The sequence below is a fragment of the Rhinopithecus roxellana genome, chromosome 19 (genome assembly GCF_007565055.1).
Source record: "Rhinopithecus roxellana isolate Shanxi Qingling chromosome 19, ASM756505v1, whole genome shotgun sequence".
Taxonomy (NCBI): domain Eukaryota; kingdom Metazoa; phylum Chordata; class Mammalia; order Primates; family Cercopithecidae; genus Rhinopithecus; species Rhinopithecus roxellana.
The window spans coordinates 15535558-15562440 of NC_044567.1; the positions used below are offsets into that span (position 1 = coordinate 15535558).

The 26883-nt window shown below is 52.2% G+C and overlaps 1 protein-coding gene across 1 annotated transcript; it reads left to right on the forward strand.

Moving 5' to 3' along the window:
• The first annotated feature begins 11366 nt into the window (after window positions 1-11366).
• IGFBP4 (insulin like growth factor binding protein 4) lies at window positions 11367-26419 on the forward strand. Its single transcript, XM_010388509.2, has 4 exons — window positions 11367-12002; window positions 20511-20668; window positions 21495-21629; window positions 25134-26419. The coding sequence occupies exons 1-4, from the start codon at window positions 11654-11656 to the stop codon at window positions 25266-25268; spliced, it is 777 nt and encodes a 258-aa protein (XP_010386811.1). The 5' UTR covers window positions 11367-11653; the 3' UTR covers window positions 25269-26419.
• The last annotated feature ends 464 nt before the right edge of the window (window positions 26420-26883 follow it).

The window sequence follows — 26883 nt, forward strand, 5'->3', positions numbered from 1 at the left end:
GCTGGGCCCCAAGCCAGGGGAAAGCCAGACAGCCTGAAATGGAAAAGAGCTTTGCTCCCAGCTTGGGATGCACAAACTGTGGGGCAGTCTGCACTGGTCCTGCAGTCTGAGCCAAGGGTTCAGATCCCAGCTCTGCCCTTATTAGCTGTGGGCTTGTCTCTTCACCACTATGAACCTCAGTTTCCTTATCTGCAAACTGGAGATGCTATTCCCTACTTCACTCTGGCAGGCTGTTAAGGAGGATCAAATGAGGCTGTCTATAAAAATGACAGGCTTGCCGGGCGCAGTGGCTCACGCCTGTAATCCCAGCATTTTGGGAGGCCGAGGCGGGCGGATCACAAGGTCAGGAGATTGAGACCACGGTGAAACCCCGTCTCTACTAAAAATACAAAAAATTAGCCTGGCGTGGTGGCGGGCGCCTATAGTCCCAGCTACTAGGGAGGCTGAGGCAGGAGAATGGCGTGAACCCAGGAGGCGGAGCTTGCAGTGAGCCGAGATCGCGCCACTGCACTCCAGCCTGGTGGACAGAGTGAGACTCTGTCTCAAAAAAAAAAAAAAAAAAAAAAAAAGACAGGCTTGTATACCAGAAAGCAGGTTACAAATTGATGGTGTCCTTATTATGACCCTCTTGGATCTCTTTTGATGCTAAGATTCTATGATGATTTGGAGTGAAAGGATAGAGACAAGAGGAGGGAGTACTAGCAAGTGAAAAACCAAGAGAGGGAGGGGCTGAAACAGGGAACAGGACAGAGAGACGGAAAGGCAGAGAAGGATGAATACATGTGATGAAATGAAAAACTTGGAGAGATGGGAGAGATTTAGAAACAGATATGAAATCAAAGATCCCGGTCTAAACTCTTCCTCTTCATTCATTTGTTCATTCTTCAGAGGAAAGAATGAGGTAGTAGCTGTCAAGCTAGACCAAGTCTCAGAGCCCACATCTACCCATCAGTCTTACTCCCAGCATCACCCAAGAGCCCTCTGAGGGCAATGGACTGGAGGATGGGTTTCTGCAGTTCCTCAAGTCAGACCCCTGGTTCTGCGTCCAAAGTCCGAGGCGGGGGTCAGTTACCTGGAATGCTGGTCCCCTGCCCCCACTCCCACCCTGACTCCCACTAATGAATGGGAGTTTCATTAGGCTCTTTCAGGCCACACTGATGTGTACCCCTCAGTACCTGGCTCCTACACAGGCAAACAAGTAAGCAGGCATGGGATAGAGGAGGGAGAGAAGGTGTAGAGCCTGAAAAGGTGAGATGGTCAGGGAAACAGATGGATGCCGGGTAGAGGCACACAGCACTCTACCCCATCCTACTCCTCTCTTCTTCGGCCCCACCCTAGTGCCTCCCAAGGACTTTATGAGGAATGTCAGAGCTAGGGAGAAAGTGACAGGTTCAAGTGACCCTATTCCCCACCACATTAGGAGGCATCGCTGGCTTTCTCACTGCATCCCCCAGGTCAGCTTGCTGCCCCATTGCAGTCATCTATGGTCACATCTCTCTCTAGGCCTTAGTTTTCCCATTTGTACAATGGGGAGGTGGGACTTAGTAATCTAAAAGCCAGTCTGATTCTTTTTTTTTTTTTTTTTGAGACGGAGTCTCGCTCTGTCGCCCGGGCTGGAGTGCAGTGGCCGGATCTCAGCTCACTGCAAGCTCCGCCTCCTGGGTTCACGCCATTCTCCTGCCTCAGCCTCCCGAGTAGCTGGGACTACAGGCGCCCGCCACCTCGCCCGGCTAGTTTTTTGTATTTTTTTTTTTTTAGTAGAGACGGGGTTTCACAGTGTTAGCCAGGATGGTCTCGATCTCCTGACCTCGTGATCCGTCCGTCTCGGCCTCCCAAAGTGCTGGGATTACAGGCTTGAGCCACCGCGCCCGGCAAGCCAGCCTGATTCTAACCTCTCTTCCATGCCTATCTCATCCTGCTCCCAACTCACCTTCTGGATGTGCCTGCCCTGCTGGGCCCCCTGAATGTCAATAAGTGCCACTTTGGGTGAGAAATCTCTGGGCCTTTGGGATGCTCTGGGTTGGCAGTGGAGGGGAGGTGGATGAACAAAAGGAAGACTAAGGAGCTGGAGTGAGACAGAAAACCCTCTCCTCCCTGCTTCCATCTCTACTGCTTGCCCCGTTTGTTCCAGCAGGGAAAGCAGGGGCAGAGGAATGCCCCAGGACAGAATGGGCCCCTGGCTTTCCTGGTGAAAGGGAGCTTTAGGGAGCCCAAGATCCTCTGCTCCTTAGGAACTCCCCAGGGGACCCCCAGACCCTTCTCAGAGACCCTGGCCTCCCAGTACCCTCTGTGGCCCCTGATTAGCACTACCTTTGGAGGGAGCAGCTAGACCAGAGCTGAGGGTGGGTGGTATGCAGTTGGTAGGAAGTGAGTGGTGAGTTGACAGTGGGCAAATGGGTGAATGGTGAGTGGGTGGGGAGGAGGGTGAATGGTGGATGGGGCTGAATGAATGGTGGGTGGGTACTGAGTAGGTGGTGGGTGAATGACAGGTGATGGCATTATTTGGGTAGAAGGGTGGTTGAAGGTCCTGTGAATTAAGGGTCTGGGGTAAACGTGGTGACAGGAGTCTCAAGCTAAGAAACCATATTGTCTCTAACTATAGAGACAATCTCTATATTTACACTCAAGTGCTGGGATGGGTCCTGGAACCCAGTAGCCCCACCCCCAGGACCATCTTGGATTTCCCTAAGTGATCTCAGGGCCGTGGGCACTTTCCTGTGTGCATGCTCTAGTCCCAGCAGCGTTCCCAGGCTTGGCCCCACTGACTGCCCCTATAAGAGACTCCCAACTTCGAATACACACCCCTACTTCTGTGGTTCACATCCACCGCTCCGGCCTCTTCTTCCAGTTGCAAGGTAGAATTGGGTCTCTGGACCTCCTGGCAGCCCAGGATCTCTATGACCCCTAGGACTTTAGGTCTACTCTGGCTATGAGGGCCCCAGGACCACCCTGGATGCCCAGGAGCTTATGGGCTGCCAGGAACCCTGTGGACACTGGGCCTTTCAGGGTTGCGCAGCCCAGATAAGCTCCTAAGAATCCGTGGAGTTCAAGGACCAGTGAAGCCTCTGGGCCAGGGTCTCCTCAAGGACAACCAGGCCAGCCAGGTCTATAGGTGAGAAGAAGCCACCTACCCTGCCAGCCCACTCCTCTGTCCCAAACCCTCCTGAAACCCTGACACCCCCCTTTTAACTTCTCTCAGGTGACTGCTCACTTATCACTGAGCTTTTTAGCCACCCTTTCTCTAGATGTCCGATTGCCACAACTAGAGTATGAGTTAAGAGACATTGACAGCCAGGCGCGGTGCCTCACACCTGTAATCCCAGCACTTTGGGAGGCTGAGGCGGGAGGATCATGAGGTCAGGAGATCGAGACCATCCTGGCTACCATGGTAAAACGCCATCTCTACTAAAAATACAAAAAATTAGCTGGGCATGGTGGCACATGCTTGTAGTCGCAGCTATTTGGGAGGCTGAGATATCAGAATAGCTTGAATCTGGGAGGCAGAGGTTGCAGTTCATTCATGCCACCACTGCACTCCAGCCTGGGTGACAGAGTGAGACGCCATCTCAAAAAAAAAAAAAAAAAAAAAAAAAGAGGTATTTGACAACTGTGTCTTTCTTTCTTCCCCTTCCCTTTGTTTCTTCAGTCTCTTCCTTCCTTCTCTTTCTTTAGCACCCCATCCCCCATCCTTCCCTACATGTTTTCCTACAACAAATGCTGCCTACTTGGATGACACCGTGTCCTACACAACCCCGTGTGGTCGGAAACTGATACTTAATAGATGCTCAGTAATGCCTATTGGCTTACTAACCCTGTACCTCACTCCCCTAGGATCTCCCCCTGGGGGGTTTCCCAGGGGCTGGAGAGCTCATCTTATCCAGTATTCTACCCCTCTTCCCAATACAGGGTAGAAGAGAGAGCAAGGCTTGCATAGTGGGAGAGGCTTGGAGGGGTCTCCTGGAGCCTCTAGTCCATCTGAAAAGGTGATCTATGCTCAGGTGGGTCTCCCTGAGAGAATAGAAGAGGCCTGTGTCTCTTTCTTTTTGGCTGCCCTTTCCTCTTTCTCTTTTACCTCCTTGTGATGGTTAGTACTGAGTGTCAACTTGATAGGATTGAAACATGCAAAGTATTGATCCTGGGTATGTCTGTGAGGGTATTGCCAAAGGAGATTAACGTTTGAATCAGTGGGCTGGGAAAGGTAGACCCACCCTTAATCTGGGTGGACACAATCTAATCAACTGCCAGTGCGGCTAGGATAAAAGCAGGCAGAAGAATGTGAAAATACTAGACTGGCTTAGCCTCCCAGCCTACGTCTTTCTCCCATGCTGGATGCTTCCTGCCCTCAAACATCGGACTCCAAGTTCTTCAGCTTTGGGACTCGAACTGACTTCCTTTCTCCTCAGCTTGCAGATGGACTATTGTGGGACCTTGTGATCATGTGAGTTTAATATTCCTTAATAAACTCATATATATAAAATATATGATATATATATCTGATATTATATATGATTGATATATGATATATGATATATATGATAGATATATAACATATATATAATATATACCATTAAGGATTAATTCCCTTGGCTTTGAGGAAGCAGTGTGTACAGTAGAACATACAATAGACCAGGAATTGTGATCTTACACATGTCAATTTTTTTTTTTTTTTTGAGATGGAGTCTCACTCTATTGCCCAGGCTGGAGTATGATCTCGGCTCCCTGCAAGCTCTGCCTCCTGGGTTCACGCCATTCTCCTGCCTCGGCCTCCCGAGTAGCTGGAACTACAGGTGCCCACCACCACGCCTGGCTAATTTTTTGTATTTTTAGTAGAGACAGGGTTTCACCCTGTTAGCCAGGATGGTCTCGATCTCCTGACCTCGTGATCCACCTTCCTCGGCCTCCCAAAGTGCTGGGATTACTGGCGTGAGCCACTGCACTCGGCCACTCCACCTCCCGGGTTCATGCCATTCTACTGTCCTGTCTCAGCCTCTTGAGAAGCTGGGACTACAGGCATCTGCCACCATGCCCGGCTAATTTTTTGTATTTTTAGTAGAGACGGGGTTTTACCGTGTTAGCCAGGATGGTCTCAATCTCCTGACCTCAAGTGATCCACTTGCCTCGGCCTCCCAAAGTGCTGGGATTACAGGCGTGAGCCACCACGCCTGGCCTAACTTTCATTATTACATAAAGTTTGCCTACTCAATCAGACAAGATGATCCCTAGGGCAAGCCCATCAACTCAGGGGTTCCCTCAGGGCAGAACTGTGTCTTTCCCCCTGAGAACTGAGCTTGCTTTTTTCCTATCTATTCTGTCTCTCTCTTTTTTTTTTTTTTGAGACGGAGTCTTGCTCTGTTGCCCAGGCTGCAGTGCAGTGGTGCTATCTCTGCTCACTGCAACCTCTGCTGCCCAGGTTCAAGTGATTTTCCTGCCTCAGCCTCCTGAGTAGCTGAGATTATAGGCACCTGCCACCATGCTTGACTAATTTTTGTATTTTTAGTAGAGATGGGATTTCACCATATTGGCCAGGCTGGTCTTGAACCCCTAACCTCAAATGATCTGTCTGCCTCGGCCTCCCAAAGTGCTGGGATTACAGGCGTGAGCCACCTCACCCGGCCTCTTCCTATCTATTCTCTAAGATGCCCAGCCTGCACGCTGCAGAGGTTGGAAATTGTACCAACAAGGAAGCCAGCGAGACCTTCTAAGTAACAAGCCGGCTAGGGTGGGAGGTGGAGGAGGCTGGGAGGGAGTAGTCATTTTCTTCATCCATTCGTCAGGAGGAGTGTCTTCCCAGTCCTTAGGGTACCCAGGAGGCAGGGACAGACAATGATGCTGTGGGAGAGGAGGTTTCATTTTCTGGTAGAGCCCTGGGCTGAGAAAGATGCCAGGGAAGGAGGGCCAGATTTCTGCCTTGGAGAGGGTCCTAGTCAGAGCTCCCAAAGTGCTGGGATTACAGGCATGAGCCACTGCGCCCGGCCGCTCTTTTTTTTTTGAGGCAGAGTCTCGCTCTGTCGCCTAGGTTGGAGTGCTGTGGCACGATCTCGGCTCACTGCAAGCTCCGCCTCCCAGGTTCATGCCATTCTCCTGCCTCAGCCTCCCGAGTATAGCGGGGACTACAGGCCCCTGCCACCACGACCGGCTAATTTTTTGTATTTTTAGTAGAGATGGGGTTTCACCATGTTAGCCAGGATGGTCTCGATCTCCTGACCTCGTGATCCGCCCACCTTGGCCTCCCAAAGTGCCGGGATTACAAGCGTGAGCCACCGCGCCCAGCCCCAGCCACTCTTTTTAGAAACAATTTTATATTTTATTTTTAAGAGATCAGGTCTCTTTCTATTCTCCAGGCTGGGGTGCAGTGGCACTCATAGTTCACTGCAGCCTTGAACCCTTGGGCTCAAGGGATTCTCCTGCTTCCTGAAGCAGGCTGAGAATCAGGAGGCCTGAATAGCTAGGACTATAGGCACATGCTACCACAGCTGGCTAATTTTTTTTTTTTTTCAGACAGGGTTTCACTCTGTTGCACAGGCTGGAGTGCAGTAAGCTATCTTGGCTCACTGCAACCTTAACTTCCTGGGCTCAAGTGATTCTGCTACCTCAGCCTCCCGAGTAGCTAGGACCATAGGTGCATGCCACCACGCCTGACTAGATTTTGTACTTTTTTTTTGCAGAGACAATGTTTTGCCATGTTGCCCAGGCTGGTCTTGAACTCCTGTGCTCAAGCGATCCAACTGCCTTGGCCTTCCAAAGTGCTGGGATTACAGATGTGAGCCACCGTGCCTGGCCCCATGCTCTTTATACAGCCTCTCCCAGACATGACACTTGCAGGCTGAAGGGGGACACTAAACCCAGTCTTCCAAGAGCCTCTAGTTCAGTGGGGGAGACACAGGTCTTGCCACCAGGGACTCTCAGCCATGTGGAGAAGTTACAGTTCCCAGCAGAAGAGGGGTAGGAGGGAGCAAACACTTGGTGCTTACTACGTGCCAGGCACTTTGGATAGGCCTCTCTCTCTTTTTTGCTGCAAAGTCCCATTTTCCAGATAAGGCCTGAAGCTCAGAGAGCTAAAGCAACTTGTTTTAGGTTTCCTAGTGAGCCCAGTGACACAGCTGGGGTCAGAATCCAGGTCATCCTGACGCTCGCACTGTGCTGATTCTTGTAGCATGGAGGGCCATTGGCTCAAGGATCATCTCTCTCTTTTAATTTTTTTATGGTGAAAAGATATACATATATTTAGAATTAGCCAGCTGGACTCAGTTTAGATGATCCCAATTTTGTTGGCAACATCCAAAGCATTGTAATCAGGAGCCAGTCCAACATATGCCTTCTCTCCATCAGGCTGAATCAGGGTGTTGACCTGGGCCACATCAATGTCATAGAGCTTCTTCACATCCTGTTTGATCTGGTGCTTGTTGGTTTTAACATCCACAATGAACACAAGTGTGTTGTTGTCTTCTATCTTCATGGCGGACTCAGCGGTCAGCAGAAACTTGGTGATGGCATAGTAGTCAAGCTTGTTTCTCCTGGGGGAGCTCTTCCGAGGATATTTGGGCTGCCTCTGGAGTTGCAGTGTCTTGGGCTACCGCAAGGTGGGTGACCTGCGGATCTTCTTTTTTTGTGTGTGGCTATGGACCTTTCAACACTGCCTTCTTGAGTTTGGCTTTAGGAGGGGCAGGAGCTTCCTTCTTCGCCTTCAGTGCCATCTTGTGAAAAAGGATCATCTCTAATGAAGGCTTTCAGCCTGTATGCCCTGAATGTAGAATTGACCACCTGTGGCTCTGGATCCCCATTGTGCTCCATATGAACATCTCCCAGGGTACCTGCACACTTCTCAGATTTATTTTATTTACATACTATCTTCCCTCATTAGGCAGTGAGCTCCTTGAGGACAGGGGGTGATCTTCGTCATCTCTGCATCCCTGGTATGTAGCATAAAGCCTGTGCATATTAGGTATTCAGTAAATGTGTGTTGCATGAATGGTGGGAGGTGCTTGGAAGGTCTTTTCCTGTGCATCTTCCTGCCTCCTTGGAATTAACCCAATGATGAGGGGTGGAGGGACACCAGAGGATGGACTGAGGGGCTGAGGTTGAGGTGTGGGAATGTCTTGTCTGGCAGCCTTTCCAGATTCCCACACTCACCTGCACTCATGCTTCATCCCAGGCATGCTGCATGACATTGTCTAGCCTCTCCTGCACTCCTGCCTCTATGTCCCGGCACCTTTTCTCCTCTTGGGTTTGGTGACCAGGGGACATGTGTGGCATTAGGAGCAAAACTATTCTTCTCCATTCTATTTTATTATCACAAGAGCTTCATGAGGTAGGATGGGTGGAGATGCTCTGCCTCCATGTTACAGCTAAGATGAGTCAAACTCCAAGTTCACACAAGTTGGTGGTAGAACAGGGTCTAGTGATGATGGCGTGGGGGCAGTTTTCTTTCCTTTTTTACTTTTTTCTTTTCTTTCTTTCTTTCTTTTTTTTTGAGATGGAGTCTTGCTCTGTCAACCAGCCTGGAGTGCAGTGGTGCAATCTCAGCTCACTGCAACCTCTGCCTCCCAGGTTCAATCAATTTTCCTGCCTCAGCCTCCCCTGTAGCTGTGACTACAGGCGCATGCCACCACGCCTAACTTTTTGTATCTTTAGTAGAGATGAGGTTTCACCATGTTAGCCACGATGGTCTCGATCTCCTTACCTCGTGATGCGCCTGCCTTGGCCTCCCAAAGTGCTAGAATTACAAGCGTGAGCCACGGTGCCCGGCCTGGGGGCAGTTTTCTGAATCAGGCACAGGCTGGGCTTCCCCAGGGACTTGAGGAAGCTGGTTCTGTTTGCCCTTCTCCAAGGCATATGGGGCAAAAGGGTCCCCACCTCATCTGTGAGATGGAATGGAGAGAACCCCAGAATCTTGGCCCCAGCCATCACTTTCCAGCCCTTCTGCAGTCTTGATGGTTGCCAGTAGGTGCCGTCAGTTTGCAACTTTTTGGTCTGTCCTGCAGGTCCGGCTGCCAGTCCCAATCTCCCTGCAATCATCTCTCAGTCTGCACTTGCAGGAAGTAGGAGGTAGCCCAACCCCCGTGAGGCTGAACGACTCCTGTCCTGGAGAAGCAGGAAGCGGGGTCTCTGAACTGCATTTCAGCTTGGCTGACCTGCAGCTTTCTAGGCCAAGACAAAAACAAACAAACAAACAAACAAACAAACAAACAAACCACGGTGGGTTACTGATTATTCCTGGACAGGTACCCTTATCCTGAAACCAGCTCCAGTACAGCAGAAACCTTTGTAGGGGAGGATGGGTGGGAATTAGGGGGGTCCTGAGAGGGAACCTAGGAGATGGATCTTTGCTCCAAATGCTACTGCAGGCCTCTTCTCAATTTGGGCAGGATTGGGCAAGGTTGGGGGAATAGGGGCATCAATAGGACTTCACAGAGGGTCAAGCCAGGCCCAACACTAGCCCAAGTAGCAACACTGGGTGAATTAAAAAAGCATCCCTTCCTTAAAATTCTTTTTTTTTTTTTTTTTTTTTTTTTTTTGAGACAGAGTCTTGCTCTGTCGCCCAGGGTGGAGTGCAGTGGTGCGATCTCAGCTCACTATAACCTCCTCCTCCTGGGGTTCAAGCGATTCTCCTGCCTCAGTCTCCCAAGTAGCTGGGATTACAGGCATGTGCCAGCACGCCTGGCTAATTTTTGTATTTTTAGTAGAGATGGGGGTTTCATCATGTTGGCCAGACTGGTCTCGAACTCCTGACCTCAGGTGATCTGCCCACCTTGGCTTCCCAAAGTGCTAGGATTACAGGCATGAGCCACCACGCCCGATCTTCTTTTATCTTTTTCTTTTCTTTTCTTTTTTTTTTTTGAGACAGAGTCTCGCTCTGTCGCCCAGGCTGGAGTGCAGTGGCTGGATCTCAGCTCACTGCAGCTCCACCTCCCGGGTTCACGCCATTCTCCTGCCTCAGCCTCCCGACTAGCTGGGACTACAGGCGCCTTTTTTTGGTATTTTTTAGTAGAGACGGGGTTTCACCGTGTTAGCCAGGATGGTCTTGATCTCCTGACCTCGTGATCTGCCCGTCTCGGCCTCCCAAAGTGCTGGGATTACAGGCGTGAGACACCACGCCTGGCCTATCTCCTTCCTCCCTCCCTCCCTCCCTCCCTCCCTTCCTTCCTTCCATCCCTCCCTCCCTCCCCCCTTACCTTTTCTTTCTGACAGAGTTTTCTTCTTTCACCTAGGCTGGTGTGCAGTGGCATAATTCTAGCTCACTGCAGCCTCCAACTCCTGGGCTCAAGAGATTCTCCTGCCTCAGGCTCCCGAGTACCAGGGACCACAGGCGAACGCCACCACACCCGGCTAATTTTACAATTTTTTTTTTTTTATAGAGACAAGGTCTCACTACATTGCCCAGACTGGTCTTGAACTCCTGGGCTCAAGTGATCCTCCCGCCTCAGCCTCCAAAATGCAGGGATTACAGGTGTGAGCCACTGCTGCAGGCACCTCAAAAATCCTTCACTGCCATCTGGGAAATGATCACAACAGCTCTACAAATACATAATGACTACAAGGAATGGGGCCCCACTGGAGTTGTTCAACGCAAAACTTGCACACTGCAAACGGCAATCTCCCAGGCCTGCCTCCCTCCACGAGTGGGTCTGAATGGGCCTGAGAGGCAAACATTCAGGAAGGAGGAAGAGGCTCGGTGGCACCTCCCTCCCCGGGAGTTCTGCCGATTCCATCTTGGGGAAGCAGGGTGGACCAGGGCCCAAATGAGCCCTGGGGAGACTGCGGGGGTGGGAGAGGTTGCAAGGGGCAAGTGGGAAGAAGCCTGTTAACGTCTTAGGGCCACCAAGCCTTTCTGTGCCCCAAGCTAAGTGCCTGTACGCTTTATCGCACCTCACAAGGCTTGGTCTCCAGCGGTTGAGGAGACTCTCATAAGGCTTGGTCTCCAGCTGAAAGCACCGGGGTGGGGTGGAAAGGGTTCTGTCCAGGGAGACCAGATCCGCAGAGCCGGGAGTCCGGGTTAGGAGGTCACTTTCTCAGTGGGAGACTGAGGCCGCCCTGGCGGGGTGGGACAAGACTCCTCCGAGGTCGGGAGAGGGGGCCCCGCAGGAGCCCCTTGGCTTCCCTTCTCCCTTGCCTCCCCTCCGGGGCTCCGGTTCAGAGGCGCTCTGGGCGCCTGCCACGGCTTCCAAACTGCGCCGCTTCCTTCTTCGGCAGAAAAGGACTTTCAGATGTAGCGGCGGCGGCGGCGGCGGCGACTCAGGACAGCGCCCCCTCCCCCTAACGGCCGCCTCTCCCTCTCCCCCTCGCCCGCCCCGGCTCCCCCACCTCTGGGAAGGCGCTGGGGGTGTGGCCAGGGACCGGTATAAAGTCCGGGGGAGCCGGTCCCGGGCAGCCGCTCAGCCCCCTGCCCCCTCGCCGCCCGCCGCCTGCCTGGGCCGGGCCGAGGATGCGGCGCAGCGCCTCGGCGGCCAGGCTTGCTCCCCTCCGGTCCGCCTGCTAACTTCCCCCGCTCCGTCCCCGTTCGCCTGCCGGGCCGCCCCGTCTCCCCGCGCCCTCTGGGTCGGGTCCTCCAGGCGCGCCGGGCGCTGCAGCCGTGTGCCCTCCGCCGCCCGCCCGCGCGCCCGCGCTCCCCGCCTGCGCCCAGCGCCCCGCGCCCGCGCCCAGTCCTCGCGCGGTCATGCTGCCCCTCTGCCTCGTGGCCGCCCTGCTGCTGGCCGCCGGGCCCGGGCCGAGCCTGGCCGACGAAGCCATCCACTGCCCGCCCTGCTCCGAGGAGAAGCTGGCGCGCTGCCGCCCCCCCGTGGGCTGCGAGGAGCTGGTGCGAGAGCCCGGCTGCGGCTGTTGCGCCACTTGCGCCCTGGGCTTGGGGATGCCCTGCGGAGTGTACACCCCCCGCTGCGGCTCGGGCCTGCGCTGCTACCCGCCCCGGGGGGTGGAGAAGCCCCTGCACACACTGATGCACGGGCAAGGCGTGTGCATGGAGCTGGCGGAGATCGAGGCTATCCAGGAAAGCCTGCAGCCCTCTGGTAAGGTACCCCTGGCCTCCCAGTTCCCTCCTGAGTGCGCTCCCTTCCCAGAGGCTTCTTCTCCATTCCAGCCTCCCTGGAAGGCCCTTAAAAATCTCCCATGAGTTGAAGAGAAGGCAGGTACGTGGCAGGGCCCGACTGGCATGGGACGGGCTCACCAAGGAAACTGCTACCGAGTCCCTAGCAGCCTGTTGCCATCACCAAGGGAGACTGTCCCATCACTCCATCTCAAACCTCCAAGGGCTGTCTATTTGATAAGGGGGTCCCAGTGGGAGGCCTGGCTGCTGGTGCAAGAGTGGCAGATTAAGGTCCAGTTAAGTCAGCTGTCTAGGGCCAGAGAACTGGAGGATGGTGGTGGGGTGTGTGTTGGGGAGGATGGGGGAGGGGGGAAAGCGTTCTGTTCCTGATCCAGGCCGAGGGTGAAATCCCAGTGGTCTGGGGAGCTAGAGCCTGAACTTTTTTTTTTACATGGTCCAGTGGTGGAGTGGGACATACAAATTAGAGGGACTTTGGCGGTGAGGGGCATTAGACTTGCCCTTCCCCAAAGCCCGGAACCAGGTCACCTTGTTGTTTGAGAGGCAGTGAGAAGACAGGGGTCCCTCTGCCAGGCCTGGGCACCTCTGCCTGCCCTGGTATACAGGCCCCCTGTTCTTTTCTGCAGGCAGGTATGATTTGAGGTGGCAGAAAAGTCTTGGCTCCCAGCCCAGAGCTGCAGAAACCTCATGTGTGTGGGTTAGGGAATAGAGAAGTGGATGGGGGGGGGGGGCACGGGAGAAAAACAGAGAGAGAGAGAGAGAGACTGAGAAGGCCCTTGCCCTAACCTCATTCTTACACTTTCTTTTTTTGTTTCTCAGTGAACCTTTCTCAGTTTCTTCTTAGACTCTCAGTGTCTTTTCCTTCTTTCTCTTGCTCTTTTGTTCTTCCTGATTTGTCTCTCAGCCTCTAGTTTCACTAGTCATGCTCTCCAGTTCTGTTTTCCTCAGTGTCTTCTGCTCATCATGCCTTTCTTTCTCCACTTTATTCTGTGTTTCTGTTTCAGTTGCTTTTCTTCTCTTCCTCTCTTTCTGTTGCTCTTTCTCTGTGTCTCTGTTACCGTTTCTGTCTTTCTCTGTTACTTTGGGAATCTCTCTGTCTGCCTTTCTGTATCTATGCCTCTGTTTCTCATTCCATCTCTGACTCTGTTTTGCTCTCCTGTGCCTCTGTCTGTCTCTGTCTCTTTTCCTGGTGCTTGAAGCTTCCATTGTTGCAGTCCGGATACTGGGACTCCAGCCCCAAGCTTCCTGTCCTGGGTCCCAAACCCTCTACTTCCTCAATCCTCTGCAGCTTGTCAGCCGAGGAGAGCAGGATGCAGGGAAAACAGGAAGGAGGTGGACTCCAGGGGTCTGGGCCTCGGGCCTCTCTGCCCTTCCTGCCCTTGGGTAGGGAGAGATGGGTCAGCAGAAAACATTCTAGGAGAAATGCCAGCCTGGCACCCGGCATATCTGGGAAGGGGGGTCCTGGGGGAGAAAGTTGCTAATCTTGGGGCAGAGATGCCGGAGGCAGTGGTAGAGGAGGGGTACTGAGACTGGGGAGCAAGGCTGAGCCCTTGGGTTCTCAGGGTACAACAGGGTCACGTTGCCTTTGAATTTCCATCCTCCACCAGCCAGAGGGTATCTGACACCAGATAAGGATGGCTGCTAGCCTCCTCCTCTCTCAGCACTTTGAATGCAAGACAGAAGAGCCCTCAAAGGGCTGCGTAGGAATACCTCATCCTCTGGTTGGGTAGGAATACTCCATCCTGTAGTGGAGGAAAATAAGATCCCCTAGGGGTTTGGGGAGGGCATGGCATGAAAAGTCTGTGGTTGTCCTCTGGATGTAATGCAAACTGGCCTCCAGGAGTGTCTAGGGGCTGAGTGTGGAGGTTCATGCTTGTAATCCCAGTACTTTGAGAAAATTACTTGAGGCCAGGAGTTCGAGACCAGCCTGAGCAATATAGCCAGACCCCCCATCTCTACAAAAAAAAAAAAAAAAAGTTAGCCAACTGCAGTGGCTCGTGCCTGTAGTCTCAGCTACTTGGGAGTCTGAGATGGGAAGCTCAAGGTTACAATGAGCTATGATCACATGATTGCATTCCAGCCTGGGCGACTCTATTTCTCTATTTCGTAAAAAAAAAAAAAAAAAAAAAAAAGGGGGTAGACTGGGCGCAGTGGCTCACGCCTGTAATCTCAGTACTTTGGGAGGCTGAGGAGGGTGAATCACCTGAGGTCAGGAGTTTGAGGCCTGGTCAACATGGTGAAACCCCGTCTCAACTAAAAATACAAAAATTTGCTGGGCATGGTGGTACCCGCCTGTGGTCCCAGCTACTCGGGAGGCTGAGGCAGGAGAATCACTTGAACCTGGGAGGTGGAGGTTGCAGTGAACCAAGATTGCGCCACTGTGCTTTTGCCTGGGTGACAGAGCGAATTCCGTCTAAAAAACAAACAAACAAACAACAGTGTCTTGGAATGGGGCGGCTTTAGGTCCCCTTTGGATGACACAGCCGAGGTCTGTAATGCCCCTCCTCCTTTCCTCCTTGCCTTGTTCTCCAGCCATGCAATGGATGCAGGTATCTGGAGAGAGACAGGGGAAGCCTGGAGGTACCTACTGAGCAAGCTATGCCCGTGCCCTCCCACACCTCCTAGTCATCATAGAAGTAATTCCTTGCTGTGACCTGGGCCACATGGCACCATGTAAAAGGCACTCTCTAGAGTTCTGCTGCAGCCTTGCAGAGTCTGTGGGTGAGATAAGGTGACCAAGCCCCTACCCACCCATCTTTTTAGCCTTACACAGTCAGTAGGCCACTGTCTGCTTTAGGTCCCAAGGATTGGGCCCACTGGTCTACGAATAGCTTGATCGAGGGTACCCGTCTATTCTTTCTGCCTTTTCCTGTTGGGGCTGAGTGTCAGCAGGTGGCTGGGGGAGGCTGGCCACTTGGCATGCCTCCTTCTTTGGCTGCTATGGTCCAGCTGCCTCTTGTTTGCCCCAGGGTCAGATCTCCCCTTTCCATCTCCAGCCACCCCCGCCCGCCCTCCTGTCTCAGCTTTCCATGAGCTGGCCAGGTTGTGGCTTAACACCACTGAGGCCATCAGAGATGAGGCGGGGTATGTGCGTCAAAAGTCTACAACTCTCCATCTTGGTACTGATCCTCGACTCATGGAATCTGGGGGAGTGGACAGCGGAAAGATCAGCGTTTGGACAGGGAGTTCCTAAGCTGGACTCTCAGTCCCTTTGGGACAGGGTTAGGGAACAGGCAGGCTGGGTTAATTTTTAGTCAATGCAGCAAATACTGCCCCCCTACTTCAGTACTGGGAATCCAGTTATGTCATGGGAACAAGGGCATTCCCAGAAATTCTGTGCCTTGTGGGGAGGGGGAGGGAGGAGCATGGCCGCTTCCCATTTTTAATTTAGTACTGGCAAAGCCAGCAGTATTGGTGCCTCGGGTATCAGGAGTCTTTCCACTTAAAGACAGAGTGCTGCAGAGCGAAGTCTCTCCTCCTCCCCTTCCACCAAGTCTACTTCAGTTTCCTAATTTGTAAAGTGGGGAGGGCAACAGGACCTGCCTCACGGTGTTGGGGTGTCTGGCGTGGGGTAAGAGCTCAATAAATTGAAGTGATGATGAAGATGGTGATGAAGAAGAAGCCAATGCTAGGACTTAGGGAAACAGTAGGACAAGGGAGCAAATTTGGGGCAACATTCAGGGGAATTGAGAGGGGTGGGGTGGCCTTTGGTGCATTTTGCTGCTGTCACCATGGGAAGAACAGGCCAAGTTGCCTTATCTGACTTTTTATTCTGAGGCTGGCAGCATGACACAGCTATTGGGGGGATACCCCTTGAGCCAGACCTCAGAGAAAGGGCCTGGTACCCAGCACCAGTGGTCTTGGCTTCTCCAGCCAGAGTCTAGGGGAAGAGGGAAAAGACCTTTCTAGCAGGACAGGTGGGTGACCCTCTGGATCACAGCTGAAATTTCTGGTCGGGATGGATGGGTCCACTCAGTACATAGCCTAGGTGTCTCTCAGGGGCCAGGGGGTGGTGTTGGGGAGAAATCGTGAGGGTAAAGTCAGGCAACAGGAAAGAGGAAATCCTCTGACTTTTGCCACAAACTTTGCAGCTGGTGGTGCCAAAGCTGTGTGGCCTCTTCTCTCTCTGACACCTTCCCTTCCTCTGCTGCTGGAGCAAAGATCAAGGTTTCCCCTATAGCCAGATGTCAGCTGGCTTAGCTCCAAGCTGGGGGCTATAGGAGGACCAAGCCTGCCTGGAAGTCCCATCTCCCAAACAAGCTTTTTGGAGGTCAGACTTTTCAGGGGAATAGGTCTGACTCCACTCCTGCTCAGAGGGGAACCCACAGGTACTGGAATTTCTCCAGAGGGCAGTACCAGGATGAGTGGCACCAGGTGGCTGGAAAATAGCAAGTATTTAGCCAGTTTTGGTGATGAGAAGGTTAACATTATCAAGAGACTCAATGCTGTAACCCTTACCCCCACAAAAACCTAGTGCTTAGGGGTGGATCCTGGGGTGGCTCTTCAGTCTGCCAGTTAAGCAGGGTTGGGCAAGGAAAAGTTACAGATTACATGGAAAGTCAACAAACCACGGTGCAGAGAAGCTGTTGAAGTCAGCATGCCCTGTCCTGGCTCTGTGTCTCTGACCAGGGCAGGGTCAGAGTGCCCAAGTGCATGTGGGTAAGGCACATGTGGATGAGTGTGTGTCTGGACACGTGATTGTTTGTATACATTTGCGATTCTTGAGCCCCAGCCTGTCTGTGTGTGAGTAGGCAAATACAGATTTACCCTGTGTCCCCATGAGACTAGGGAGGGAGCTACTCTCCCTATCTGGTGGGTTCTACTCCGTGTAGACAAGAACTGGGGATAAGTAGGATGGCTAATGGGGAACCTAACAAGGGAGAAGCCAGGCAGGCTGCTTGCTCAGCTTTTCCCAGGTAACCCCTGATGTGACATGGGGCCACACTAACCCAAGAGCATGAGCCATGCCTCTGGGCTCACCCTGTGCCCCATGCAGCCCTAGGCTTCAATGAGCATACCTAATCCTCCTTGATGGTAAACATCCCAAATATCCATTAACAATCCTCTGAGGGTTAGTTGTTTGTGAACTTTGACTCATACAAACTCAGCACTGTGGCTCACACCTGTAATCCTAGCACTTTGGGAAGTCTAGGTGGGAGGATCACTTGAGGCCAGGAGTTTGAGACCAGCCTGGGCAACATAGTGAGACCCTGTCTCTTACAAAAAGAGAGAGAGAAGAAGAAACTCAACATGGAAAGCATAGTTGTGGTCATGCTTCTATTCCATATCTCTTGAGATTTTTGAGGCTGCTGCTACCCTAATGCTCCACACCTCCAGGGTGGGAGCTCACTCCTGAAAACTCTTCCCCACTCCTTGAACTCCTGAAAAACCTTCCTCACTCCTTGAACCAAAGAATATTCTGCCCATTTACTGAGAGGAATGAATCACTGTACAAAATAGTGCTTGCTTTTTTAAAAAATTGAGACAGGGTCTCACTTGTTGCACAGGCTGAAGTGCAGTGGCTTGATCACTGCTTACTGCAGCCTCGACCTCCTGGGCTCAGGTGATCCTCCCACCTCAGCCTCCCAGGTAGGTGGGATTACACGTGTGCGTCACCACACCAGGCTAACTTTTTGTGGAGATAGGGTTTCACTATGTTTCCTAGGCTGGTCTTGAACTCCTGGGCTCAAGCGATCCACCTATCTCGGCCTTCCAAAGTGTTGGGATTACAGGCGTGAGCCACCCTGGCTGGCCCCTAGTACTTTCTTTTATGGTCATTATAAGAAAGCAAACTCAGGAAAAACAAAGGCTTTCCAGGTTGGAAGGGTGCTCCCAGGTGTTAGTGTCCTGGGCTGTGGCAAACAAGTCCACGTGATCTCCTCCAGTCATACCTAAGTAACGTGGTGGGGCCTTTGTTCATATCTCAGCTCAGCCTCTGTCCTTCTGACATTTGGTTCTGATTCTTTAATTCTTGAATTTTTGTTTGTTTGTTTGTTTTTGTTTTAAGAGACAGGGTCTCGCTGTGTTACCCAGGCTGGAGTGCAGTGGCGCAATCATAGCTCACTGTAGCCTTGATGTACTGGGGTCAAGTGATCCTCCCACCTCAGTCTTCTAAGTAGTTAGGACCACAGGCATGTGCTACCACGTCTGGCTATTTTTTTTTTTTTTTTTTTTTTGGTAGAGACAAGGTCTTGCTATGTTGCCCACGTTAGTCTTGAACTCCTGGCCTCAAGTGATCCTCCCACCTCCACCTCTCAAAGCACTGGGATTACAGGTGTGAGCACCCAGCCTGGTTCTAATTCTTTGAGGTCTTCCATTTCCTCTTTCTCTCCACTCCCCAGCTCCAGCTTATACTCCTGAAGCACTGTGACTCCATCCTCAAGCCTTATGGCTTTGTGCAAGGTGGAGGCATGGAGGGAGGTGATCACTGGGCCAGCTTAGGTTTCTTTGGCTGGAGGAATTCCTTGGGAGGCTCTCCAAGGAAGGGCCTGGATCCCAGATCTTTCTCTGGTTCCTAACCGAGGGCTCAGGGTCCATCTTCTTATGGGCTCCTTGGCACAATCCTCATCTTCTGAAGTTTATGCGTCTTCTTTTGCTGCCTACCTTGGCTGGGGGGTCTTGCTATAGTGTCTTCTCTTTCGTTGACTCTTAGGAACTTGATGTAGGACTGGAGTCCCCTCTGGACTGTCCTTGGGATTTTAAATGTGCAGAAGGATGGATTATATCTGTCTCCTCTATTTATTTCTTTCCTTTTATTCCTCTTTCTAAGCCAGCCCTCCACTGTGACAAAAATCTTCTTCCATCCTTGGTGAATTTTATTAATAACCTTTGGCGTGGAAGGTTATTGACAAAGAACTTTCTGGTTAGATTCCTCCTTGCCTTGTTTGCTTTTATCCACATATTTCTCCCTACACCCCCCAAACTAGGAGAATGAAAAGAGAACCAACCCCCAAACTTTGGCTAGGCAGAAAAATACCATTTGACCCAGAGGCAGCTCTGGGATCGCTGCCACGCATGGAGGAACCTGCTAACTCCTCAGGAAAAAAAAAATCCTGACGCAAACCAGATGTAACCTCCTGTCCAGCTGCCAACATCTGGAATGCTGGCAGGGGCTTTGCACTCAGGCCGGCAGAGAGCTGCCAAGCCTGAGCATTTCAGAAGTGGCTCTGATCTGTAGAGAGGTCTTTCACCCTCTTTCTCCAGCTCGCCCTGTAATCTGGTTTTGACTGCCTGGAGGGAGGAGCAGTGGTTACAGTTCTGGGACTCGAGCATGGGGTTTTTCTTTTTTAAAAAAATGTATTTTATTTTATTTTTAAAGAGACGGAGTCTTGCTCGGTCACCCAGGCTGGAGTGCAGTGGTGTGATCATAGCTCACTGTTAACCTGGAATTCCTGGGTTCAAGTGATGCTCCCGCTTCAGCCTCCTGAGTAGCTAGGACTACAGGCACATGCCACCGTACCCGGTTAATTTAAAAATTTTTTGTAAAGATGGGGCCTTGCCATGTTGCCTAGGCTGGTCTCAAACTCCTGGCCTTAAGTAATCTTCCTTTCTCAGCCTCCCAAAGTGTTGGGATTACAGGCATGAGCCACAATGCCCTATTTAGATGAAGTTTTTCTTGAGCTCAGATAGGGCCTTCAGGAGATCCCACAGAGGGGTTGAAGGTCCAGCCTCATCACTCCTGTCTCCAGATCCCCGGTGCCCTGGTTCTGGGCAACCCCTATGGACTTTGGATGGAGTCTGAAGTCTAAGAAGGGAAACTTCCAGGTGGGGGACTAAAGGAATGTGTGAGGCTGTTCTTGTGGTCCTGGGGCCACACACGTTGTATTACACACACACACACACACACACACACACACACACACACACAAACACACACTCACTCTTCCTCATGCAGGCAGATACACTAACTCCCACTCTCTCCCACCCAGCCAATGGGGAGAGCCTTTTGGGCTAGAGTTCTCATTGCTCATGGAAACTCTGATTCTGGCCATTTGGAAGAGGGTGAGCAGAGCCCACAGCCCTGGGGATCCCCTGGTTGGCTCAGCCAGCCACCGAAAAAATCAGGAAAGGCGACAGGGAGAACGATCAGATGGAGAGGGGGATGGCGGGAGGAGCTGAATGGAAAGGGGACAGAATCCAGCAGGGGGCCCCCCTGCCTGCCTCAGACCTCCCTGCAGGGCCCAGGGGACCCTCCTGCCATCTGGGCAGCTGCAGCTGGTGACTCATCTGAGCACTGGCCTGGGTTGGGTGAGGGACAAGTCAAGGACTTCAAGAGGAATATTCTGAGAGATCCAGGGGAGAGGGGAGGAGGTAGGGGGCTGCTTTTGTTTCTTCCTGCTCCCCAGGTCCCTTGCTCTTCTCCAGCTCCAAGCTGGAGTATCCCCAGGAAGGAGAACGTGGGTGGGAGGCTGGGTTGGTGTGATGCTCTGACCTCTTCCGGTGGTGACCTCTCCTTATCGTGACCCGAATGCAGACAAGGATGAGGGCGACCACCCCAACAACAGCTTCAGCCCCTGCAGTGCCCATGACCGCAGGTGCCTGCAGAAACACTTCGCCAAAATTCGAGACCGGAGCACCAGTGGGGGCAAGATGAAGGTCAATGGGGCGCCCCGGGAGGATGCCCGGCCTGTGGTAAGGACCTCCGATGCACAAATGTGCATGTGCATAGACACACACACACACACGCCCCTCGCCCCCAAGCACGCACACACAAATACACTATCATCACCAGATCTGTGGCGAGTTCATTCAGCACACATTCTAGGGTGACTACCGTGTGCAAGGTAAAACTAGTGTGAGTCATCAGGACCCAGAGAAAGCACTCATTCCCTTCCTTGGGATTCCTTTCCTGCCCATCAGTTATATCCATTGGGACTGCTTAAGTGATTATTAAATACTGAAAAATACTGAAAATACTATTCAGTATTATTAAATACTGAAAAACTTCTACACCGATTGGTAAAAAGCAGTTGCCCAAAGTGCCCTGGGGTTTCTTGGCCTTTTTTGGATTCCCCACCCCAGACCTTCTCAGTAACCAAAGGATAAATGCTGGCCATTGCAGGGGGCCTGGGGATCCTGTTTCAGGGTCTGGCTAATGTCCCTTCTGAAGGTCTTATAAGTTGTCAGTTGTAAGTTTTATCTGTCCCTTCTGCATAGAAATCACCCCCTCCCTGGCTTTCTGCATAGGTTCCCACAGCCCCTTTCCCCACAGTGTCCCCTCACTTCCCACCCCTCCTTTGAAGAAGCTCTTTGGCTCGAGACCCTTTCCTTCATGTGTCTACCCTCCCCACTGTGTCCTCTGGACCCAGGCCCCTCTCTTCACCTCACTGGGTCCTGCCCAGCCCCCGGGGCTCGGGCCTCCTTTTGGGGCCTTTAGTTCCCACTTAGCTCTGACCCCAGGCCTGGGCCTTCTGGCTCTTTTCCTTCTGCTGAGCAATTTTGTTCTCCCCTCCTCCAGCCCCAGGGCTCCTGCCAGAGCGAGCTGCACCGGGCCCTGGAGCGGCTGGCCGCTTCCCAGAGCCGCACCCACGAGGACCTCTACATCATTCCCATCCCCAACTGCGACCGCAACGGCAACTTCCACCCCAAGCAGGTGGGTCTCTGTCTCCCGCTGGCTTGCCCCTGGCCTCAGCTCTGGGACATTCCCAGCCTCTCCGCAGGATGGTCCAGGATGGAGATCTCAGGAAGGGGAAACTCCTCAACCCCAACCCAACCCCTTGGAGCCTCCCTAAACCCTACATCAGCGTCAGAACGTCACTCATTTTGGAGATGAGGAAACTGATAAAAGCGCCCGGGCTAGTCCAGAGTCATAGAGCAAGTTAACAGCAGATCTTGCCTCCCTATCCAGGGCAGTTTCCCTCACCCCTGGATTTCACCATCTCTGGTACAGACCTAGCAACCCTGACAACCTCTGGCTCCCAACACTCTCTCATTCACTCTACTCTATTCCTATGAGTAATTCCTCCTGCCACTGAGTGAGGTTTCATCTGGGAATGGAGGGCCAAAGTCATGAGGAGTCAGGGAGGAAACTCAGCCTACCCCTCCCTGCAAGGCGAGCAGCAAAACCACCTGGAGTACAGCAGTGGTGGAGGTAAAGCCAGACTGGATGGTTGGAGACAGGCACTTTGGGTAGAAGCAGAGGAAGGAGTGGGCAGGAGAGAAGACACAAAGGCAGCAACTTCTCTATTCCTTCTTGCCCTTGGAAGCTGGGGTCCTCTGACAAGCCTCCAGGAGGCTGGGATGGTCAGCAGGGTTGGCCTCTTCCAGCCCATCTCTGGCCCATCAGAATGAGTGGCCTGTCTGGGCAGGGCCTGGTGTGCCTCCTGCTGGGTGTGGCCTGGGGAACCCTAGCCTGGAGCTCTTTGTGGGTGTAGACAGACCCATTGCCCTGCTCCATGAGCTATAGATAAATCCACAATTTGAGCTGCCACTCGGCCAGTGGAGGCCTAGATATAAGGACAAAGGCTGCCCTGGGTCTGTGCATCCCAGGATGGCATGAAAAGGATATGAGTGAAGGGCCAGAGAGGGCACCCCAAAACCAATGCCTAGCCTATTTCTAACCTTTATCCTAACACGGATTTTATCCTCGTCCCAATTTAAAAAACTTTTTCTTGGCCGGGTGCGGTGGCTCACGCCTGTAATCCCAGCACTTTGGGAGGCTGAGGAGGGCAGATCACGAGGTCAGGAGATCGAGACTATCCTGGCTAACACGGTGAAACCCCGTCTCTACTGAAAATACAAAAAATTAGCCGGGCGTGGTGGCGGGTGCCTGTAGTCCCAGCTACTCGGGAGGCTGAGGCAGGAGAATGATGTGAACCCGGGAGGCGGAGCTTGCAGTGAGCTGAGATCGCGCCACTGCACTCCAACCTGGGTGGCAGAGCGAGACTGTTTCAAAAAAAAAAAACAAAAAACAAAAAACAAATACCTTTTTATCTTAATTTTAAAGAAACAATTAATAGCTTTATTTTTTAGAGTAGTTTTAGGTTTACAGAAAACGAGCAAGAGTACAGAGTTTCCATGTACTGTCCTCTACCTCAGTTTCCTCATTATTAACGTCTTACATTATATTTGTTGCAATTGATGAACCAATATTGGTATATTATTATTATTATTATTATTTTATTTTTTATTTTTATTTTTTGAGACGGAGTCTCGCTCTGTCGCCCGGGCTGGAGTGCAGTGGCCGGATCTCCGCTCACTGCAAACTCCGCCTCCCGGGTTCACGCCATTCTCCTGCCTCAGCCTCCCGAGTAGCTGGGACTACAGGCGCCCGCCACCTCGCCCGGCTAGCTTTTTGTATTTTTTAGTAGAGACGGGGTTTCACCGTGTTAGCCAGGATGGTCTCGATCTCCTGACCTCGTGATCCGCCTGTCTCGGCCTCCCAAAGTGCTGGGATTACAGGCTTGAGCCACCGCGCCCGGCCGGTATATTATTATTAATTAGTGGTTTATATTAGGGTTCACTTTTTGTGTTGTATAATCTATGCGTTTTCTTCTCCCGTTTATTTTTTTAGAGACAGGGTCTCACTCAGTCTCCCAGGCTGGAGTGCAGTGGCGCCATCACAGCTCACTGCAACCTCCACATCCTGGGCTCCTCTAGTGATCCTCCTACCTCAGCCTTCTGAGTAGCTGGGACCACAGGCACACAACTATGTCAGGCTAATTTTTTTGTTTGTTTGTTTTGAGGCAGAATTTGGCTCTTGTTGCCGAGGCTGGAGTGCAATGGCAGAATCTCCGCTCACTGCAACCTCCACCTCCCGGGTTCAAGCGATTCTCCTGCCTCAGCTTCTGAGTAGCTGGGATTACAGGTGCCTGCCACCACGCCTGGCTAATTTTTTTGTATTTTTAGGAAAGATGAGGTTTTGCCATGTTGGCCAGGCTGGTCTTGAACTCCGGACCTAAAGTGATCCACCCACCTTGGCCTTCCAAAGTGCTGGGATTACAGGCGTGAGCCACCATGCCTGCATGCCAGGCTAATTAATTTTTTATTTTTTTTGTAGACGGAGTCTCACACTCTGTCCTCTAGGCTGGAATGCAGTGGCATGATCTTGGCTCACTGCAAACTCTGCCTCCCGGGTTCACGCCATTCTCCTGCCTCAGACTCCTGAGTAGCTGGGACTACAGGCGTGCCACACTGCCTGGCTAATTTTTTGTATTTTTAGTAGAGACAGGGTTTCACCGTGTTAGCCAGAATGGTCTCGATTTCCTGACTTCGTGATCCGCCCGCCTCGGCCTCCCAAAGTGCTGGGATTACAGGCGTGAGCCACCACGCCTGGCCTATGCCAGGGTAATTTAAAAAAAAAATTTGTGTAGAGATGGAGGGGTCTCTCTTTGTTGCTCAGGCTGGTCTCAAACTCCTGAGCTCAAGTGATCCACTGCCTCTGACTCCCAAAGTGCTAGGATTACAGGCTTGAGCCACTAGGCCTGGCCTCTTCCTCTGATTTTTATCCCATTGAAAGTTCTGACACTTGAACTTTATCCCCAGACCAATTCTGATCCTTAAGCCATCCTTTACTCCAAGTTTAATTCTCACACTGAAATATACATTTGCGCCCCCTGAACTTCCTACTGTCTAGTTTTGACCCAAACTTTCACTTAACTTTAATTATTCTGATCTTGACCTCTGTCTTTATCCCAATTGTGTTTCTAACCTGGGCTTTAACCCTCACCCAACTCATCCAACTCAAATTTTAGTCATATTTCTTAATTCAACTGCAACTCTTCTCCTGGTCCTACCTTAATCCCAACTTGAATCCTACTCATAACTATAATCCCTTTCTTAACATCCCAACCCAATCAGAATATGTACCCAAAACATCTCCAACCTGAACCCAGCCTTTCAAATCCAGCTATGCTTTTAAACCCAAGGGCCTTCTTAAAGTCCTGCCTTCTAGAACTCTCTGGACCTTTCCTTCTTGACCGTGTTCTCCCTGCTTCAGTGAGCTCAGAAGACCCATGCTCAAAAAAGAGTCACCACCCTCAGAGGCCATCTTGAAGCAGCAACCGTCTGACTGGGGGGCTGGGCTGGGTTTGGGGTGGGTCACTTGGGGTCTCTTTTCCTGCCTTGGAACTGACTCCTCATGCCCTTCTCTTGGCAGTGTCACCCAGCTCTGGATGGGCAGCGTGGCAAATGCTGGTGTGTGGACCGGAAGACGGGAGTGAAGCTTCCGGGGGGCCTGGAGCCGAAGGGGGAGCTGGACTGCCACCAGCTGGCTGACAGCTTTCGAGAGTGAGGCCTGCCAGCAGGCCAGGGGCTCAGCGTCCCCTGCTACTCCTGTGCTCTGGAGGCTGCAGAGCTGACCCAGAGTGGAGTCTGAGTCTGAGTCCTGTCTCTGCCTGCAGCCCAGAAGTTTCCCTCAAGTGCACGTGTGCATGTGTGCGTGTGCGTGCGTGTTTGTGTGTGTGTTTGTGAGCATGGGTGTGCCCTTGGGGTAAGCCAGAGCCTGGGGTGTTCTCTTTGGTATTACATAGCCCAAGAGGACTGAGAGTGGCACTTAGCCCAAGAGGTCTGAGCCCTGGTGTGTTTCCAGATTGATCCTGGATTCACTCACTCACTCATTCCTTCATTCATCCAGCCACCTAAAAACATTTACTGACCACGTACTACATGCCAGCTCCAGTTTTCAGCCTTGGGAGGTTTTATTCTGACTTCCTCTGATTTTGGCATGTGGAGACACTCCTATAAGGAGAGCTCAAGCCTGTGGGAGAAGAAAAATCTCATTCCCAGGGTCAGAGGAGAAGAGACATGTACCTTGACCATCGTCCCTCCTCTCAAGCTAGTCAGAGGGTGGGAGCCTAAGGAAGCGTGGGGTAGCAGATGGTGTCATGGTCACGAGGTCCAGACCCACTCCCAAAGCTCAGACTTGCCAGGCTCCCTTTCTCTTCTTCCCCAGGTCCTTCCTTTAGGTCTGGTTGTTGCACCATCTGCTTGGTTGGCTGGCAGCTGAGAGCCCTGCTGTGGGGGAGGGAAGGGGGTCAAAGGAAGACTTGAAGCACAGAGGGCTAGGGAGGTGGGGTGCATTTCTTTGAGCAGTCAGGGTGGGAAGAAAGAATGCACGAGTGGACTGAATGTGCCTAATGGAGAAGACCCACGTGCTAGGGGATGAGGGGCTTCCTGGGTCCTGTTCCCTACCCCATTTGTGATCACAACCATGAAGTCACCGGGATGACCCTGTCCTTCCAGTGGCTCACTCCCTGTGGCTCTGCCTCCCTCTCCATATCTCCTTCCCCTACACCCCCCTCCCCACACCTCCCTACTCCCCTGGGCATCTGGCTTGACTGGACAGAAGGAGACTTAGGAACCTACCAGTTGGCCATGATGTCTTTTCTTCTTTTTCTTTTTCTTTTTTTTAACAAAACAGAACAAAACCAAAAAGTGTCCAGAGGATTGTGTTTGGTTGATTTATTCTCAATTAGACACAGGGATGCACCAGGGATGGAGAGGGGGACAGATTTTGGGAGGTGAGCATTGTGTGGTTCCTAGACCTGCCTGTATGGTAAGGGACTGCAGAAGGATGGCCAGTCCACCTTCCTTTTCCCTGCAAGGGAAGTTTCCTGGGGAACTCCTTGGCTTCAAAGTCTGTGCTATCTGTACTTAGACTCCGGGCAAACAATGGCTCCTGAATGGGGGGCGTGACCAAGAACAGCCCTGTGGGGGCAGAGCTGTGTCTGGGGTCAGCTGGCATGTGGGGCTGGGGCATTTCCTAGGGCATCGGGCGGACTGGGCTTGCATCTGGATTTGATTTAATAATTTGTTGGGGAGGGGCAGGGACACTGCCCTGCATTTGGGGAAAGGGGGTAGATGCTTCAGCACATTCCACAGCTCTGACTGCTGAGATCTCTGACTCG

Coding starts and splice junctions, on each gene's coding strand:
- IGFBP4 (XM_010388509.2), top strand. CDS start 11,654: ATGCTGCCCCTCTGCCTCGTGGCCGCCCTGCTGCTGGCCGCCGGGCCC. Junction 12,003..20,510: donor GGAAAGCCTGCAGCCCTCTG/GTAAGGTACCCC, acceptor ACCCGAATGCAG/ACAAGGATGAGGGCGACCAC. Junction 21,630..25,133: donor GCAACTTCCACCCCAAGCAG/GTGGGTCTCTGT, acceptor TTCTCTTGGCAG/TGTCACCCAGCTCTGGATGG.